General features: G+C 42.8%; 1 protein-coding gene across 3 annotated transcripts in view; it reads left to right on the top strand.

The window, feature by feature from the left end:
* TIAM2 (TIAM Rac1 associated GEF 2) overlaps window positions 1-19,151 on the top strand; it is an 810,124-nt gene that overhangs the window by 628,299 nt on the left and 162,674 nt on the right. For all 3 annotated transcript variants that reach the window (XM_069769403.1, XM_069769402.1, XM_069769404.1), the window contains one exon: window positions 17,186-17,292. In XM_069769403.1, the coding sequence (XP_069625504.1) occupies window positions 17,186-17,292 (107 nt within the window). The remainder of the gene's footprint in view (window positions 1-17,185; window positions 17,293-19,151) is intronic.

The raw sequence follows: 19,151 nt of genomic DNA, 5'->3' as shown, positions 1-19,151 counted from the left end.
AACACCGGAATTAGAACTTTATCCGACCACTCTAACTCCGAGGCTAGAGTCCGGAACTGGATGGCAAACTGACTGACCACGGACGAACCCTGAGTGATTGTCAATAACTGGAGCGCGGTATCGTGTGTAATACGGGGTCCCAAAAAGACCTGCTTCAGAGCGTCCAGAAAGAGCGGAGCACTCTGCACCACATGGTCATCACGCTCCCAAAGTGGCGTTGCCCACTCCAACGCCCTGCCCGACAAGAGAGATAAAATAAATCCCACTTTCGCCCGTTCCGTAGGGAAACGCACCGCCAGGAGCTCAAGGTGTATGGAGCACTGGCTTACGAATCCGCGACATTGTTTACTGTCACCAGCAAACTTGTCAGGAAGCGGGAGACGGGATAAAGTCGGGGCAGAGGTGGCAGCGGACAAACTGGCTGCGGCTACACTTGCAGCCTGAACAGCAACAGCAGTGACATCCACAGCTGAGGTTGAACGCTCTAGAGCTGCCAACCTTCCCTCCAGCTGCTGGATGTACCGCTGTAAACGCTCATCGTCTGCCATTTACTAGCCAGACCCTGGCGCTAGTATTCTGTTAGGACTGGCGGAACGCACCAAGAAAGATGTAATAGATGCGTTCGCAGTCCGGGGTCCACCATGCAGGTAAAAACCTGCTGCTAGTAAATGGCAGCGTAATATGGCGTGGAAGCGAACCCGGTAAAACCACAGGTCCGCAATACCGCACTAAAGAGTGCAAGCAAGGAGTCAGCGAACACAACCCCAAGACACAGGATTGAAGTCCGATTAGACCACTTGCTGACACAACACCGCAACAGGGTGTGTTAGGCAACTCTTATAATTAGAGCACCGAAGTGCGAACTGTGCCGTGCTGGCAGGCACCACTAAGCACCCAGACGTGGATCAGGTAGCGCACTACTGGCGCGTGGCGCCGCACTGACGGTCACAGCAATAGACGCTGATACGTGTGTGACACGTTGAGTGATTAGTCGGGCGCTAGATAGCAGCCATACTCCATACGCGAACAGTCATACAATAGGGTAGGGGTATTTAATGAACGACTTGCACTCACAACAAACACACGTATTCAATTGTAAGACAATACTAGCGCATGGCCGTGCGGTCATGCGCAGTTTATATAGCAGCAGCACAGGAAGTGGCTACAGTACCTTTGCCCTTCCAAGACCTGCCAAAAGGACCAATGGAATGTGCTGCAGAGCCTGAGCACATGACCCTCGATCTCCAACGGGAGATCTTACCCTGGACATGCTCAGTACGTGCAGACAAGGACTTAGTCCCAGAGAAGTCCGCTTGCTGCTGACCAGCACTGACTTTAATGGCAGAGACTGGAGAAGCAGCAGTAACTCTCAGAACAGAGTGAGAATGAGCAAGACGCTGGGACTGACGTCTTTGCTGAGCAGACTCCACTGCGGCTGGACAAGAATGGGAGACCGCAGCGGAGGTGGCTCGAGATTCCCCCTGTGCAGAAGCGGGAACTCGACCCCTAACAGCTGCAACCCTGGCTGGTTGTCAAGAATAAAGGGGTCCCCAAACATTTATTTATTTAAATAAATGATTATAAAAAAAACAGTGTGGGATCAACCCATTTTTGACAACTAGCCAAGCTAAAGCAGACAGCTGGTTGCAGATATTCTTAGACTGGTAAGGGGCCATGGATTTTCCCCTACAGCCTAAAAATAGCTGCCCGCAGCCGCATCTATTAGATGCGCTTATTCTGGTGCTTTGCTCGTCTCTTCCCTCTTGCCCTGTGATGGTGGAAAGTGGGGTTCATATTTGTGGGGTTGATGTCACCTTTGTATTTTCAGGTGACATCAAGCTCAGCAGTTAGTAATGGAGAAAAGTCTATAAGACTCCTCTCTATTACAAACCCCATTGTCATATTGTCAGTAAAAAACACCCAGAATAAAGTCCTTTATTTAAAAATACACATGGTTTTTACAAACAGTTTTACTTTCCCATGCCGTAATCCATGTCTGCGATTTTTGGTTTTCAACTTGGATAGTGCAATGATGCCACTGTGCAAGCTGAAAAGCAATGAAGAATGAGCTGCTGCAAGTGCAGCGTCAGTGACTGTGAGCACATTGTCAAAGGTTACCGCAGATCACTGAGGCTGCATTCTCAGATCACTTCAGTGTGAGCCAAGCCAATGAACTCATGGTGTAAAGCTGAGCTCAGTGAGTACACCATGAGAAATTTCTTACTAAATTTCCATTACTAACTGAACCGCTGGGCTTGATGTCACCTGAAATTACACAAATATGAACCCCACTTGCCACCACCACAGGGCAAGTGGGAAGACCCACGAAAAGCTTTGGAATTGGTGCATCTAATTGATGCGTCTTTTCTGGGGCAGTTGCGGGCTGATATTTTTTTGCTGGGGGCCATTATCCATAGCCCCTTACCAGCCTGAGAATACCAGCCCCTTCTGTCTGCTTTAGCTTGGCCGATTGTGAATAATGGGGGGACCCCACGCTGTTTTTTTTAATTATTTATTTAAATCATTTAAAAAAACGGCATGGGGACCTTTCTCTTTTTGATAACCACACATGATAAAGCGGACTGCTGAGGGTTGCAGCCTGCAGCTGTCAGTTTTGCCATGCTCGTTATCAAAAATAGAAAACACTCCAAGTAATTTTTTAAATTTATCACAGGCACTAGCTGATGAATATTCAGCAGCACCTGCTCTTGCTGGTATTAGCTGCAGCAAGTGTAGGCTGATGGAAGTAGTACTCACGTCATCTAACGCCTCTGTGACTGTAAGTAACCTTTTCACCGCCGGTCACAGTGCCCGAGAAGTAACATGAGTAGGTGTTCAGTACGGACCACAAAATGTACTGTTTGGGTTCTCCCATCACTAAAGGAGAAGTCTCATACCATAAAAGATTTACAGATGGAAATTTAGACAGGAAAGTTGTGTTAGTAAGGCACATACAGCTTGAGCTGGATACAATGTCCATGTAAGTTTCTAGTCCTCTGTGCATATTTAGAGATTAAAGGGAACCTGTTATGAGAATTTTACATCTAAACTACTGATATTAGTGTACAGGCACTTCAATACTGATTACGTCCTTATCTTATGTGAAGAAATCAGTGTTGTAGTTTGAGAAATCTAGCACTGAAATTGTATGCTAATGATTCAAGTGCAGCAGGGTGGGACATTGCACTAACAGCTGTCCTGCTTCTCTCCCCACTTCAATCACGCTGCTGTCTCCTAGGTCTGATGGTCAGGTTACTGTCTTATTAACCTGTTAAGGGCTCACTGTTCGTAGAAGCGTCTGGTAGTGGTGTCAGCTGTATGTGGTGTCAGCTGACACCCCACAGCAATGCTCATGATCGGTGCTAGCACGGATGACGGGAGTTTAACCCTTCTGATGCCTCTGTCAGTAGTGACAGCGGCATAAAGGAGCATCGTGCAGGGAGGGTGCTCCCTGTGTGCTTTCATCAGGAAAATGCGATCACATTACACAAGTCCTTCAGGTAAGGTAGCTTCCCAGTGCCTGCAGAGAGCAGGACCTGAGAAGCCTCCTTCCCTGCTTGTCAGATTGCTGATCTGATACTCTGCAGTTCAGAGTGTCAGATCAGTGATCTAACACAGTACAGTGTTGTCCCATACTGGGACAATGTAAAAAAAAAAATTACAAAGTAAAAATATATTTTTTTTAAATCTCCAAATGAAGAAAATATAAATATTTTTCCAATAAATACATTTATTTATTTATGTAAATAAAAAAGCAATAACAGTAAACATATTTGCTATCGCCACGTCCATAACGACCCGCTTTGTAAAACGGTCCCACTAGTAAACCCCTTCAGTGAACACCGTAAAAAAAAAAATTTAAAACGAGGCAAAAAAAAACAATGCTTTCTCATCATACAGCCGAACAAAGTGTAATAAAACACGATCAAAAAGACGGATGTAAATAAAAATGGTACTGATGAACAGGTCATCTTGTCCTGCAAAAAACAAGCCACCATACAGCTCAATCAGCAGAAAAATAAAAAGTTATTGCTATGCAAAAATAATTATTTTTTCTATAAAATATAGTTTTTATTGTGTAAAAGCGCCAAAACATAAAAAAATGAGGTATCAATGTAATCATACTGACCCACAGAATAAAGTTGTCTTACCAATTTTACCACACGCATAATAGTATAAATAAACAAAACAAAAAGCAATTCCTGAATTGCTGGTTTTTGTTAATTCTGTCTCCCAAAAATCAAAATAGAAAGCGATCAAAAAAGGTCATGTGCCCAAAAATGGTACCAATAAAAACATCAGCTCGTCCCGCAAAAAACAAGCCAATATGACTGTCAGCTGACATATGAGAAAAATTATAGCTCTCAAAATGTGGTGATGCAAAAACTAGTTTTAGCAAAAACGAGCATCTTTTAGACAGCAGCCAAACATATATACCCGATATAAATCTGGTATCACTGTAATCACACTGACCCGAAGAATAAAGTCACCTAATCACTTACACTGCAAAAAATAAATAAAACCAGTTCTTCGCATGCTGTTGATTTGTTCATTCTGCCTCCCAAACATTGCAGTAAGGCTCGGCACACATTTCTCCTGTGCTCTGCGCTGAGTGCTTACACCGGGGTTTCCGTGTAAATCTCTGAAATACGTGATTCAGACAGAACCCTCGGTGGAAAATTCCCTATAATGAGGCAGATGGAGGCACTGTGGATGCCATAGGACCTGTGATCCGGTGGTGTCCGTCTTTTTAGGATTGTATAAAAGTGCCATCGGCCACAGTTTTGTGCACTTCTAAAATGGACACCGCTGAACAGAGGCCAGACAGAGTCCAAAGTAAATCTGCTGCTTCATTATAGTGAATGGATCCCTCAGGGGTTTCATCTGTCACGTCACTCACATTTAGATGGAAACCCCAAAGTAAGTGCTCAGCGTAGAGCGCTGGATAAATGTGATCCCAAACGTCATGTAAAATGTTACCAATAAAAGCTTCAATTCTATCCACAAAAAAGCAAGTGCCCACTCAGATCTGTCATCTATTAACAGAAATATAGGGGGCTTCCATGTTACTGGTTGCTCCAAGGCTCTGGAAAATGAAATGGCTCCTCATCCACCAAAAGAAATTCAGAAAATTATCCGCGGCCAAATCCAAATGCCCCCCTCCCTTCTGAACGCCAGTGTATCTAAACCACATTTAGCGCCCACATGTTTGGCATTTCCGTAGTGATGAGAGCTTGCCTAATTTGCAGGTGCATGTCTTCAGAAGCATGAGCTGGGCATAATGTACTCGTCACTACAGTGTACTGGTCTGTTACTCTAGTCACTTCTCACGGTCAAGCCGTGAGTCAGAGTGGTCAAGGACTCCAAGGTCAGAAGCTGAGAGGGTAAGACCTGATGAAGCTGCATAGAGGCAGCGATACGCGTGGGATCTCTCTCCCCACTCCTTTCCCCTGGTATTTTGGCTTCCTGACACTTTGGAGGCTTCTTGCATTGTCTATGGCTATTAGGGTATGTCTTTGAGTTTTACCTGCTCCCGGATCTCCCACACCGACCGGGTAAATCCTTGAGATGGATCCAGAGTCCTCATAAGCTCCTTTTGGGCAGCACAATTTATGAGTTATACATTTTTGACCCTCTATTTCCTCTCTTTGCTTGTTTATTCTCATTTATTATACTGCTGCTTTTCAGAGCAATAAATATTCTTCTATTTGGGTTCTTTTACGCTTATAGCTTCCCTTACAAACTGGTACCACATACTCTCTTATTGGCTTTAAAGGGTTATGATTATTATTTTGGGGACGCCCAATTTTTGCTATATTACCTGATTGTGAGAGTTTGCATGATATTATATTGTACCTGTACATCTCTATGTGCCATAATATGTTATTTTTGTAAATGTATTTGTATACTATTCACGCAGGATTGGACCTTATTTTGATCATATTGTTCTTCCAGGGGGAAGGGTGGTTTCTCCACATGGTTTTAATTGATTTTAATTGATTGATGTGTCCTTGTCTTTGTTTTTGTTACAATAAAGATTGTTCACTTATTTGATATATAATAGGTGTGCGCTTGTTTATGCATAGGCTTTTTCCTCCTTTTCTTCTTGTGGCTAAGCTGAGAGGGTAAGTCATAAACAGAAGGAAGAGAAAAAAAGCATAGTCATGTAACTTTCCTAAATCAGAGTACAAGGAGGAATAACGGGTCAGAGCAGAAGAGGTTAAACAGGTGGATAGTCAGAACGAACTCCAAGGTCAGGCAACAGATCAAGCATACAGAACTCAAGGCACAGGGTGCACCTCACTTGTTGAATGTACATCTGGCAGAAGCTGCTCATGGGCAATCACCCATTATAGTGAACACTTGGAGACAGCCGATGCCTCCCAGTCACAGATTGGCTAGTTGAGTTGTCAATTAACACACTGACAGCTCAGCACGACTCTAACATAGTAACATAGTTAGTAAGGCCAAAAAAAGACATTTGTCCATCCAGTTCAGCCTATATTCCATCATAATAAATCCCCAGATCTACGTCCTTCTACAGAACCTAATAATTGTATGATACAATATTGTTCTGCTCCAGGAAGACATCCAGGCCTCTCTTGAACCCCTCGACTGAGTTCGCCATCACCACCTCCTCAGGCAAGCAATTCCAGATTCTCACTGCCCTAACAGTAAAGAATCCTCTTCTATGTTGGTGGAAAAACCTTCTCTCCTCCAGACGCAAAGAATGCCCCCTTGTGCCCGTCACCTTCCTTGGTATAAACAGATCCTCAGCGAGATATTTGTATTGTCCCCTTATATACTTATACATGGTTATTAGATCGCCCCTCAGTCGTCTTTTTTCTAGACTAAATAATCCTAATTTCGCTAATCTATCTGGGTATTGTAGTTCTCCCATCCCCTTTATTAATTTTGTTGCCCTCCTTTGTACTCTCTCTAGTTCCATTATATCCTTCCTGAGCACCGGTGCCCAAAACTGGACACAGTACTCCATGTGCGGTCTAACTAGGGATTTGTACAGAGGCAGTATAATGCTCTCATCATGTGTATCCAGACCTCTTTTAATGCACCCCATGATCCTGTTTGCCTTGGCAGCTGCTGCCTGGCACTGGCTGCTCCAGGTAAGTTTATCATTAACTAGGATCCCCAAGTCCTTCTCCCTGTCAGATTTACCCAGTGGTTTCCCATTCAGTGTGTAATGGTGACATTGATTCCTTCTTCCCATGTGTATAACCTTACATTTATCATTGTTAAACCTCATCTGCCACCTTTCAGCCCAAGTTTCCAACTTATCCAGATCCATCTGTAGCAGAATACTATCTTCTCTTGTATTAACTGCTTTACATAGTTTTGTATCATCTGCAAATATCGATATTTTACTGTGTAAACCTTCTACCAGATCATTAATGAATATGTTGAAGAGAACAGGTCCCAATACTGACCCCTGCGGTACCCCACTGGTCACAGCGACCCAGTTAGAGACTATACCATTTATAACCACCCTCTGCTTTCTATCACTAAGCCAGTTACTAACCCATTTACACACATTTTCCCCCAGACCAAGCATTCTCATTTTGTGTACCAACCTCTTGTGCGGCACGGTATCAAACGCTTTGGAAAAATCGAGATATACCACGTCCAATGACTCACCGTTGTCCAGCCTATAGCTTACCTCTTCATAAAAACTGATTAGATTGGTTTGACAGGAGCGATTTCTCATAAACCCATGCTGATATGGAGTTAAACAGTTATTCTCATTGAGATAATCCAGAATAACATCCCTCAGAAACCCTTCAAATATTTTACCAACAATAGAGGTTAGACTTACTGGCCTATAATTTCCAGGTTCACTTTTAGAGCCCTTTTTGAATATTGGCACCACATTTGCTATGCGCCAGTCCTGCGGAACAGACCCTGTCGCTATAGAGTCCCTAAAAATAAGAAATAATGGTTTATCTATTACATTACTTAGTTCTCTTAGTACTCGTGGGTGTATGCCATCCGGACCCGGAGATTTATCTATTTTAATCTTATTTAGCCGGTTTCGCACCTCTTCTTGGGTTAGATTGGTGACCCTTAATATAGGGTTTTCATTGTTTCTTGGGATTTCACCTAGCATTTCATTTTCCACCGTGAATACCGTGGAGAAGAAGGTGTTTAATATGTTAGCTTTTTCCTCGTCATCTACAACCATTCTTTCCTCACTATTTTTTAAGGGGCCTACATTTTCAGTTTTTATTCTTTTACTATTGATATAGTTGAAGAACAGTTTGGGATTAGTTTTACTCTCCTTAGCAATGTGCTTCTCTGTTTCCTTTTTGGCAGCTTTAATTAGTTTTTTAGATAAAGTATTTTTCTCCCTATAGTTTTTTAGAGCTTCAATGGTGCCATCCTGCTTTAGTAGTGCAAATGCTTTCTTTTTACTGTTAATTGCCTGTCTTACTTCTTTGTTTAGCCACATTGGGTTTTTCCTATTTCTAGTCCTTTTATTCCCACAAGGTATAAACTGCTTACACTGCCTATTTAGGATGTTCTTAAACATTTCCCATTTATTATCTGTATTCTTATTTCTGAGGATATTGTCCCAGTCTACCAGATTAAGGGCATCTCTAAGCTGGTCAAACTTTGCCTTCCTAAAGTTCAGTGTTTTTGTGACTCCCTGACAAGTCCCCCTAGTGAAAGACAGGTGAAACTGTACAATATTGTGGTCGCTATTTCCTAGATGCCCGACCACCTGCAGATTTGTTATTCTGTCAGGTCTATTAGATAGTATTAGGTCTAAAAGTGCTGCTCCTATGGTTGGATTCTGCACCAATTGTGAAAGATAATTTTTCTTGGTTATTAGCAGAAACCTGTTGCCTTTATGGGTTTCACAGGTTTCTGTTTCCCAGTTAATATCCGGGTAGTTAAAGTCCCCCATAACCAGGACCTCATTATGGGTTGCAGCTTCATCTATCTGCTTTAGAAGTAGACTTTCCATGGTTTCTGTTATATTTGGGGGTTTGTAACAGACCCCAATGAGAATTTTGTTACCATTTTTCCCTCCATGAATTTCGACCCATATGGACTCGACATCCTCATTTCCTTCGCTAATATCCTCCCTTAAAGTGGACTTTAGACAAGACTTTACATAGAGACAAACCCCTCCTCCTCTCCGATTTTTACGATCCTTTCTAAACAGACTGTAACCCTGTAAGTTAACTGCCCAGTCATAGCTTTCATCTAACCATGTTTCGGTTATTCCCACTATGTCAAAGTTACCTGTAGATATTTCTGCTTCTAGTTCTTCCATCTTGTTTGTCAGGCTTCTGGCGTTTGCGAGCATGCAGTTTAGAGGATTTTGTTTTGTTCCAATCTCCTCGCTGTGGATTGTTTTAGAAATGTTCTTACCTCCCTTCTGAGTATGTTTTCCTGGATCTTCTTTGTTCAAGTCTAATGTTTTTCTTCCCGTCCCCTCTTCTTCTAGTTTAACGCCCTCCTGATGAGTGTAGCGAGTCTTCTGGCGAATGTGTGTTTCCCAGGTTTGTTGAGGTGTAGTCCGTCTCTGGCGAGGAGTCCATCGTACAAGTAATTCACACCGTGGTCCAGGAATCCGAATCCTTGTTGTCTGCACCATCGTCTTAGCCAGTTGTTTGCATCAAGGATCCTGTTCCATCTCCTGGTGCCATGCCCGTCTACTGGAAGGATAGAAGAAAAAACTACCTGTGCATCCAGTTCCTTTACTTTCTTCCCCAACTCTTCAAAGTCTTTGCAGATTGTCGGTAGGTCCTTCCTTGCCGTGTCATTGGTGCCAACATGTATCAGAAGAAATGGGTGGACGTCCTTGGAGCTGAAGAGCTTTGGTATCCTATCGGTCACATCTTTGATCATCGCACCTGGAAGGCAGCATACTTCTCTTGCAGTTATGTCCGGTCTGCAGATGGCTGCTTCTGTGCCTCTCAGTAGTGAGTCTCCCACCACCACCACTCTTTGTTGCTTCTTGGCTGTACTTTTTGCTGTCACTTGTTGCTGTGTGCCCTTTTCTTTTTTGCTTGCTGGTATTGTTTCATCCTTAGGTGCGCCATCTTCATCCTCTACAAAGATTTGATATCGGTTCTTCAGTTGTGTGGTTGGTGATTTCTCCATGGTCTTCTTGCTTCTTTTGGTCACATGCTTCCTCTGAACCAGATTGGATGGCCATAATGACAATCAAAGTACTGACAGCTTCAGCATGCCCCTGTACCGGTTTGGACTGCCGAGCTGTCAGTAGCTGCATCCCAGACACCCTGAGGGGTAGAACCGTGACATGGTCACTACAACGGCAGTTTGCAATTTTCACTCCGCAACATTCACTGCTGCCTCTTTCTGGAAAACACCCATGGAGTCAAAATCGTTACTACATCTGTAGGTTAATTCCCAAAGGGTTATAATTTTCAAAATGTGGTCACTTGAGATGGGATTCTTCTTTTCTTGCACTTAGGGGCTCTTTATATGGAATACATAAGTTAGTCTAGGAAAATCTGTGCCCCAGAAGGCAAATAGTGCTCTGTCCCTCCCGAGTCACTCCATATGGCAAAGTAGTACTGTACAGCCACATATGGGGTATTTCTACCATTTTATGCCATTTTTAAACGTTTCCCAGTGTGAAAATGTAAAACTTGTGGCTAACACACAATCTTGGTGGTAAAAATGTAAATTATTTTTTCTTCACTGCCCAATGATTTAAATGTCTGTGACACACCTGTGGTGTTAATATAATCACTGCACCCCTGGATGAATTCATTGAGAGGCTTAATTGGTAAAATGGGGTCACTTATGGGGTGTTCTGCTGTTCTGGCACTTTAGGGGATCTGCCAATGTAACATGGCATCCTCAAGCTAGTGCAGCAAAATCTGCACTATAATATGGGGCCATATATGGGATATCAGTGAACTTAGGAGAAATTGCTCAACAAACTTTGGGGTCCATTTTCTCATTTTACCCTTGTGAAAATACAAAATATGTAGCTAAAAAAGATTTTTGTGGGAAAAATATGATTTTTTTATTTTCACGGCTTAACATTATTGTGTGTATTGAGCACCTGGGGGTTCAAGGTGCTCAATACACATCTAGATAAAGTCCTAAAGGGGTCTAGTTTCCAAAATAGCATCATTTGTGGGGGGTTCCACTGTTTAGGGACATCAGGATCTCTCTAAACGCGACACGGCACCTGCTAATTATTTCAGCATATTTTACATTCAAAAAGTCAAATGGCGCTCCTTTCCTTACAAGCCATGCTGTGCATCTAAACAGTTGTTTTCCTCCCTCCACATATTGGGTATCTGCGCACTCAGGAGAAATTGCACAACAAATTGTATGGAGCAATTTCTCTTGTTACCCCTATGAAAATGCAAAATGTGGAGCTTAAAAAGATTTATCTGGGAAAAATTAGATTTTTTTCACGGCTTAACCTTATAAACGTCTGTGAAGCACCTGTGGGTTCAAGGTGCTCAACACACATCCAGATAAGTCTCCTAAGGGGTCTAGTTTCCAAAAAGGTGTCACTTGTTGGGGGCTTAAACAGTTTAGGCACATCAGGGGTTCTCCAAACATGACATGGCATCCACTAATTATGTTGGCAAATTTTACATTCAAAAAGTCAAATCGCGCTCCTTCCTTTCCGAGCCCTTCAGTATTCCCAAACAGTAGATTTTCCCCACATATGGGATATCGGCATGCTTAGGAGAAATTGCACAACAAAATGTATGGTACATTTTCTCCTGTTATCCTTGCAAAAGTAAAAAGAAAAATTAGGTCTAAATGAAATTATTTGTGAAAGAAAAGTCAATGTTTATTTTTTTCTTCCACTGCCGGGGGTAGCCGAGACCCCAAAGAACATGATCGGGGTCGGTTATACCGACCCCTGTTTTGCGATAGCCGTGGTGTGTAATTCTCTGTCCTCTGATGTGATCGCACATCAGAGGACAGAGAAATAGGGGGATTCGGGGACTCTATTATACTTACCGGTGTCCCTGGGTCCTCCTGCGTCCTCTCCTCCCCACCGGCGTCTTCTTTGGGAAACAAAATGCGCAGTGCACCCGCCATCTGTCGCCATCTGCCGGCCGGCAGGAGAAAGCAGTTGGGGCTAAAATTAGGGTTAGGGCTAGGGTTAGGGTTAGGGTTAGGGCTAGGGTTAGGGTTAGGGCTAGCGTTAGGGCTAGGGTTAGGGCTAAATTTAGGGTTAGGGTTAGGGTTGGGGCTAAATATAGGGTTAGGCTTCTTTCACACTTGCGTCGGTACGGCGCCGTCGCAATGCGTCGTCCCGACATACCGACGCACGTTGTGAAAATTGTGCACAACGTGGGCAGCGGATGCAGTTTTTCAACGCATCCGCTGCCCAATCTATGTCCTGGGGAGGAGGGGGCGGAGTTACGGCCACGCATGCGCGGTCGGAAATGGCGGACGCGACGTACAAGAAAACAACACATTTTACGATTTTTCGTGCCGACGGTCTGCCAAAACACAACTGATCCTGTGCATGTCGCGATCCGTCGGCAATACAAGTCTATGGGCAAAAAACGCATCCTGCGGGCACATTTGCAGGATCCGTTTTTTGTCCAAAACGATGGATTGCGACGGATGCCAAATGACGTAAGTGTGAAAGTAGCCTTAGGGCTAGGGTTAGGATTGGGGCTAAAGTTAGGGCTAGGATTGCCGCTAAAGTTAGGGCTAGGGTTGCGGCTAAAGTTAGGGTTAGAGTTGGGATTAGGGTTAGGGTTTGGATTAGGGTTGGCATTAGGGTTACGCTTGGGATTAGGGTTAGGTTTGGGATTAGGGTTAAGGTTAGGGTTGTGATTAGGAGTGTATTGGGATTAGGGTTAGGTTTGAGGTTAGGGTTGAGATTAGGATTAGGGGTGTGTTGGATTTAGGGTTTTGATTAGGGTTATGGTTAGGGTTGACATTAGGGTTGTTTTGGGGTTAGGGTTGTGATTATCATTAGGGTTAGTGATTAGGATTGTGGATCAGGTTGGGATTAGGGTTAGTGGTGTGTTGGGGTTAGGGTTGGAGTTAGAATTGGGGGTTTCCACTGTTTAGGTACATCAGGGGGTCTCCAAGCATGACAGCCAATTTTGCACTCAAAAATGGTCAAATGGTGCTCCCTCCCTTCTGTGCTCTGCCGTGCGCCCAAACAGTGGGTTACCCCCACATATGGGGCATCAGCGTACTCGGGATAAATTGGACAACAAATTTTGGGGTCCAATTTCTCCTGTTACCCTTGTAAAAATAAAAACTTGGGGGCTACAAAATCTTTTGTGTGGAAAAAAAATATTTTTTATTTTCACAACTCTGCATTTTAAACTTCTGTGAAGCACTTGGACATTCAAAGTTCTCACCACACATCTATATAAGTTCCTTGGGGGGTCTAGTTTCCAAAATGGGGTCACTTGTGGGGGGGTTACTACTGTTTAGGTACATCAGGGGCTCTGCAAACGCAACATAATGCCCACAGACCATTCTATCTAAGTCTGCATTCAAAAATGGCGCTCCTTCCTTTCCGAGCTCTGCCGTGCGCCCAACCAGTGGTTTACCCCCACATATGGGGCATCAGCGTACTCGGGATCAATTGGACAACAACTTTAGTGGTCCAATTTCTCCTGTTACCCTTGTGAAAATAAAAACTTGGGGGCTACAAAATCATTTTTGTGGAAAAAAAAATATTTTTTATTTTCACGACTCTGCATTCTAAACTTCTGTGAAGCACTTGGGCATTCAAAGTTCTCATCACACATCTAGATAAGTTCCTTGGGGGGCCTAGTTTCCAAAATGGGGTCACTTGTGGGGGGTTACTACTGTTTAGGTACATCAGGGGCTCTGCAAACACAACATAACGCCCACAGACCATTCTATCTAAGTCTGCTTTCCAAAACGGCGCTCCTTCCCTTCCGAGCTCTGCTGTGTGCCCAAACAGTGGTTTACCCCCACATATGGGGCATCAGCGTACTCGGGATAAATTGGACAACAACTATTGCTGTCCAATTTCTCCTGTTACCCTTGTGAAAATAAAAACTTGGGGGCTATAATATCTTTTTTGTGGGAAAAAAAATATTTTTTATTTTCCAAAATGGAGTCACTTGTGGAGGGTTTCTACTGTTTAGGAACATCAGGGGCTCTCTAAACGCGACATGGCAGCCGATCTCAATTCCAGCCAATTCTACATTGAAAAAGTAAAACGGCACTCCTTCTCTTCCAAGCTCTGCGGTGCGCCCAAACAGTGGTTTACCCCCACATATGGGGTATTGACGTACTCAGGAGAAATTGCACAACAACTTTTGTGGTCTAACTTCTCCTGTTACCCTTGTGAAAATAAAAATTTGAGGGCAAAAAAATCATTTTTGTAGAAAAAATGCGATTTTTTTATTTTCACGGCTCTACGTTACAAACTTCTGTGAAGCACCTGGGGGCTTAAAGTTCTCACCACACATCTAAATAATTTCCTTAAGGGGTCTAGTTTCCAAAATGGTGTCACTTGTGGGGAGTTTCCACTGTTTAGGCACATCAGGGGCTCTCCAAACGCAACATGGCGTCCGATCTCAATTCCAGCCAATTCTGCATTGAAAAAGTCAAAAGGCGCTCCTTCACTTCCAAACTCTGCGGTGCGCCCAAAAAGTGGTTTACCCCACATATAAGGTATCGACGTATTCAGGAGAAATTGCACAACAACTTTTGTGGTCTAATTTCTCCTGTTACCCTTGTGAAAATAAGAATTTGTGGGCGAAAAAATCATTTTTGTGTAAACAAATGCGATTTTTTATTTTCACGGCTCTACGTTATAAACTTCTGTGAAGCACTTGGGGGTGCAAAGTGCTCACCACACATCTAGATAAGTTCCTTAAGGGGTCTAGTTTCCAAAATGGTGTCACTTGTGGGGGCTTTCCACTGTTTAGGCACATCAGGGGCTCTCTAAACGTGACATGGCGTCCGATCTCAATTCCAGCCAATTCTGCATTGAAAAAGTTAAACGGCACTCCTTCTCTTCCAAGCTCTGCGGTGCGCCCAAACAGTGGTTTACCCCCACATATGGGGTATGGTCGTACTCAGGAGAAATTGCACAACAACTTTTGTGGTCTAATTTCTCAATTTATGGTTACATTTCTGTTTTTACACATGTGAAAATAAAAAAAATGGTTCTGAATTAAAATGTTTGCAAAAAAAAGTTAAATGTTCATTTTTTCCTTCCACATTGTTTCAGTTCCTGTGAAGCATGTAAAGGGTTAATAAACTTCTTGAATGTTGTTTTGAGCACCTTGAGGGGTGCAGTTTTTAGAATGGTGTCACACTTGGTTATTTTCTATCATATAGACCCCTCAAAATGACTTCAAATGTGATGTGGTCCCTAAAAAAAAATGGTGTTGTAAAAATGAGAAATTGCTGGTCAACTTTTAACCCTTATAACTCCCTAACAAAAAAAAATTTGTTTCCAAAATTGTGCTGATGTAAAGTAGACATGTGGGAAATGTTATTTATTAACTATTTTTCGTGACATATCTCTCTGATTTAAGGACATAAAAATACAAATTTTGAAAATTGCAAAATTTTAAAAATGTTCGCCATATTTCCATTTTTTTTCATAAATATTCGCATGTAATATCGAAGAAATGTTACCACTAACATGCAGTACAATATGTCACAAAAAACAATTTCAGAATCAGCGGGATCCGTTAAAGCGTTCCAGAGTTATAACCTCATAAAGTGACAGTGGTCAGAATTGTAAAAATTGGCTCGGTCATTAAGTACCAAATTGGCTCTGTCACTAAGGGGTTAAAAGCCTGGGAGGCTCCATGGGTATTACCTCCTTCCCAGGCTGTAATCATCTTCTGACAGCCTTCAGTTGTCCATCTGCTGGTTTGGAAAATAACTCTGGAGCCCACGCCATTTTTTCCCCCAGAAAAATAAGTAATTATTAATTAAATGCATGTACAGTGAGCTGCACACACACTGTGCTAATTGTATATGTGACTGATATCTTTATATCTATCTATTCTATGTGTATACTGTATGTAATGTATCTATTCTATTCTGTTGGGTCACACTGTGATTTTACTGTACGGGGCTACTGAATTGATGGTTTTTCAAAGGACATGGGTGTGTAAAAATCGGGCGGCAATCGCATGTTCCATGCACTGTGTGATTTTTTTATGACACCCATTGACTTGCATTGGCGAGTCTCATCCGATATGAGGACAATCACAGCATGCTGTGATTTTTTTTTCAGTCCGATTTCAGCTGAGAAAAATATCTCAGATGAGCAGAGACTCATAGATTAACATTGGCCAGAGTGTAATCTGATTTTTTATCACATCGCACTCATCCATTTTTTTCTCGCAGATGAGTATGAGCCCTAAAAGCTAAATTGTCACAAACTGACGATGTCCAGCAGTAGTCATTACATTAGTGCAGCGCCGCCTGGGGACCAAGGCAGGGTTTGCAGAAGTATGTTCAGACACGGATGTTACACTTGTCAGGACAGGTCTCTCACATATTGATGTGGAAGTTTGAGGCACTGGATTATACCACCAGTGTATGATTCCTCAGTAGTGATGAGCGAGTGTACCCGTTGCTCGGGTTTTCCCGAGCGCGCTCGGGTCGTCTCCGTGTATTTGTGACTGATCGGAGATTTAGTTTTTGTTGACGCAACTGCATGATTTGTGTACATGATTTGAGTACATGTGGTTGTTGCCTGGTTTCTAGGGAATCCCCACATGTAATCAAGCTGTCTAGTAGCCGCAAATCATGCAGCTGCAGCAAGGAAAAAAAATCTCCGAGCAGTCAGAAATTCTCGGAGACCACTCGAGCAAGGAGTATACTCGCTCATCACTATTCCTCAGCCGTTATTTCTTTATGAGCTGTCGGAGCGCAGATTTTGGTGCAATTTACTTGCTTAGCTAAGGTCCTACATGTGCTTATTATATATATCTTGCTTTCTGACCATGGAATTCCTTTTTAAGCATTGGTAGTATGGTCTAATTGCTGATACTGATGTGTGACCAAAGCTTCTGACCGAAAATCTGTGAGCCTAACACGATGTGCATTTTACATGCAAAATCTTGGAAGGGTTTTTGAAGGGTTGTTGAAGTAAATTTCTAAATACAAATGTATGAAATTGTAGTGAAATCTTATGATTTTTCTTGCAGTTATGCCATTCCTGTAATTTTTTTTTTTTTAGATTTAAGCAATGTACCAGATGTCACCATTGGTACCTTGAAACGGAGTAGCACAGATGACGCCTTGGATCAGGTGAAGTGCAGGCCACGGACGGATCAAACCTATAAGGTAAGAAGATTGACTTCTTCAAACAAAAAATACATTTTCAGCCATATTGTCTCACTGCGCTTTCGTTTTTTTCCTCCACTTCTTCCCAAACCTTACAGTTTATTTTTTTCAGTCCAGATAGGCGTATGTGGACTTTTTTGTTTGACAAATTTTATTTTTGATTTACACCATCCATTTTACCATATGCTGTTTAGAATAACAGGAAAAAAATTCATGATTGTTTTTGGAGTTTAGTTTTTAAAGCAGTCATTATATGGTAAAAATGACCAGGTAATGTGATTATCCAGGTCAGTATGATTACGGCGAGTACTTGAATATTTTACTTTTCTTTCAATGGCACTAGTTAACAGCTTTTTCTTTGCTTGGAGAGCTGTTGTGTTCATTGATGTTATTTTAAGTTCCATGTGTCTTTTTTTTTTTAGTGTTTTTTTTTAGATGGTGTGATGAATAAAAAATCTTGCATTTCTTGCATGTTGATATTTTTTCTTGTAAAGCCACATTCACACATTCAGTGTTTGGTGATTTCTTTTACCTTTGTACCTGTAAGCCAAAATCAAGAGACTAAGGCCACATAGCAATACATGCAGCTGCATGCTCCGCTCCTGAGTGACGGCAGCAATGCCGGGTATTAACATGCGAGACTCGGACGTATTTCTCGCATGTGTGATCCCGTCCTAACAAAGAGAGGAAAAGTGCAATAGAAACACGTCACCACTTCTGTATTTTTCATCCACTCCTGGTTTTGGCTTACAAATACTGAACATGTGAACGTGGCCTTATAGTGCTTACCAATCTGGTTAATTACGGTAGTTTTATATTCTGATAGATTGGACTTTTTAGGATGTGGGCAAAGTTGTTTCCCCGCCCTCTTTAGCTTGATTAGTAGCTCACTGTCTGATTTCCTTGCCTGGCCCCTGATATCACACAGACATTGAGCTACTAATCAAGTTAAAGTGGCTGGGGCATGGCGGGAAAATACCTGTTGAGGTACAGATCACTCAAGCAACAGAAGATATAAGGCCAAATGCACACCTTGATTGTTTGGTGAGATTTTTTTTATAAGCCAAAGCCAGGATTGGGTGAGAAATACTGAAGTGGTGACGTGTTTCTATTACACTCTTTCTATGCTGATATTTGCTTACAAATAATTTTTTTTTTTTAAATTCGTTTATTAAGTAACAACTAGGGTTGAGCGAAACGGATCGGTCATTTCATGAAACCCGACCCGATCCCTGTGTGGGGTCGGCCACGCAGTCGGCGACCTTCGAGCCAAAGTTGCGTTTCGATGACGCATTCAGCGCCATTTCTAAGCCAATGAAGGTGGACGCAGAGTGTGGGCAGCGTGATGACATAGTTCCTGGTCCCCACCATCTTAGAGAAGGGCATGGCAGTGATTGGCTTGATTTCTGCGGCGTCACAGGGGCTATAAAGGGGCGTTCCCGCCGACCGCCATCTTACTGCTGCTGATCTGAGCATAGGGAGAGGTTGCTACCACTTCGTCAGAAGCAGGGATAGCGTTAGGCAGGGTACATTAACCCCAAACCGCTTGTGCTGTAGCGATTTCCACTGTCCAACACCACCTGTTGTTTGCAGGGACAGTGGAGGCTACATTTTTTTTCCTCAGCGCTGTAGCTCATTGGGCTGCCCCAGAAGGCTCACTGATAGCTGCATTGCTGTTTGTACGCCGCTGTGCAAACCAACTGCTTTTTTCAAAGCACAAATCCTGTTGCTCCTTCCTTTCTGCACAGCTATCTTGTTTGTTTGTCCACACTTTTGACTTTTTTGTGCAGCAGTCCACTCATTGTTATTGCTGCCTGCCATACTTTGCTGAGATTACTGCAGGGAGATAGTAATTGTAG

Source organism: Ranitomeya imitator, chromosome 5 (genome assembly GCF_032444005.1).
Source record: "Ranitomeya imitator isolate aRanImi1 chromosome 5, aRanImi1.pri, whole genome shotgun sequence".
NCBI lineage: Eukaryota > Metazoa > Chordata > Amphibia > Anura > Dendrobatidae > Ranitomeya > Ranitomeya imitator.
This window is presented reverse-complemented; position numbering and strand designations above follow the sequence as displayed.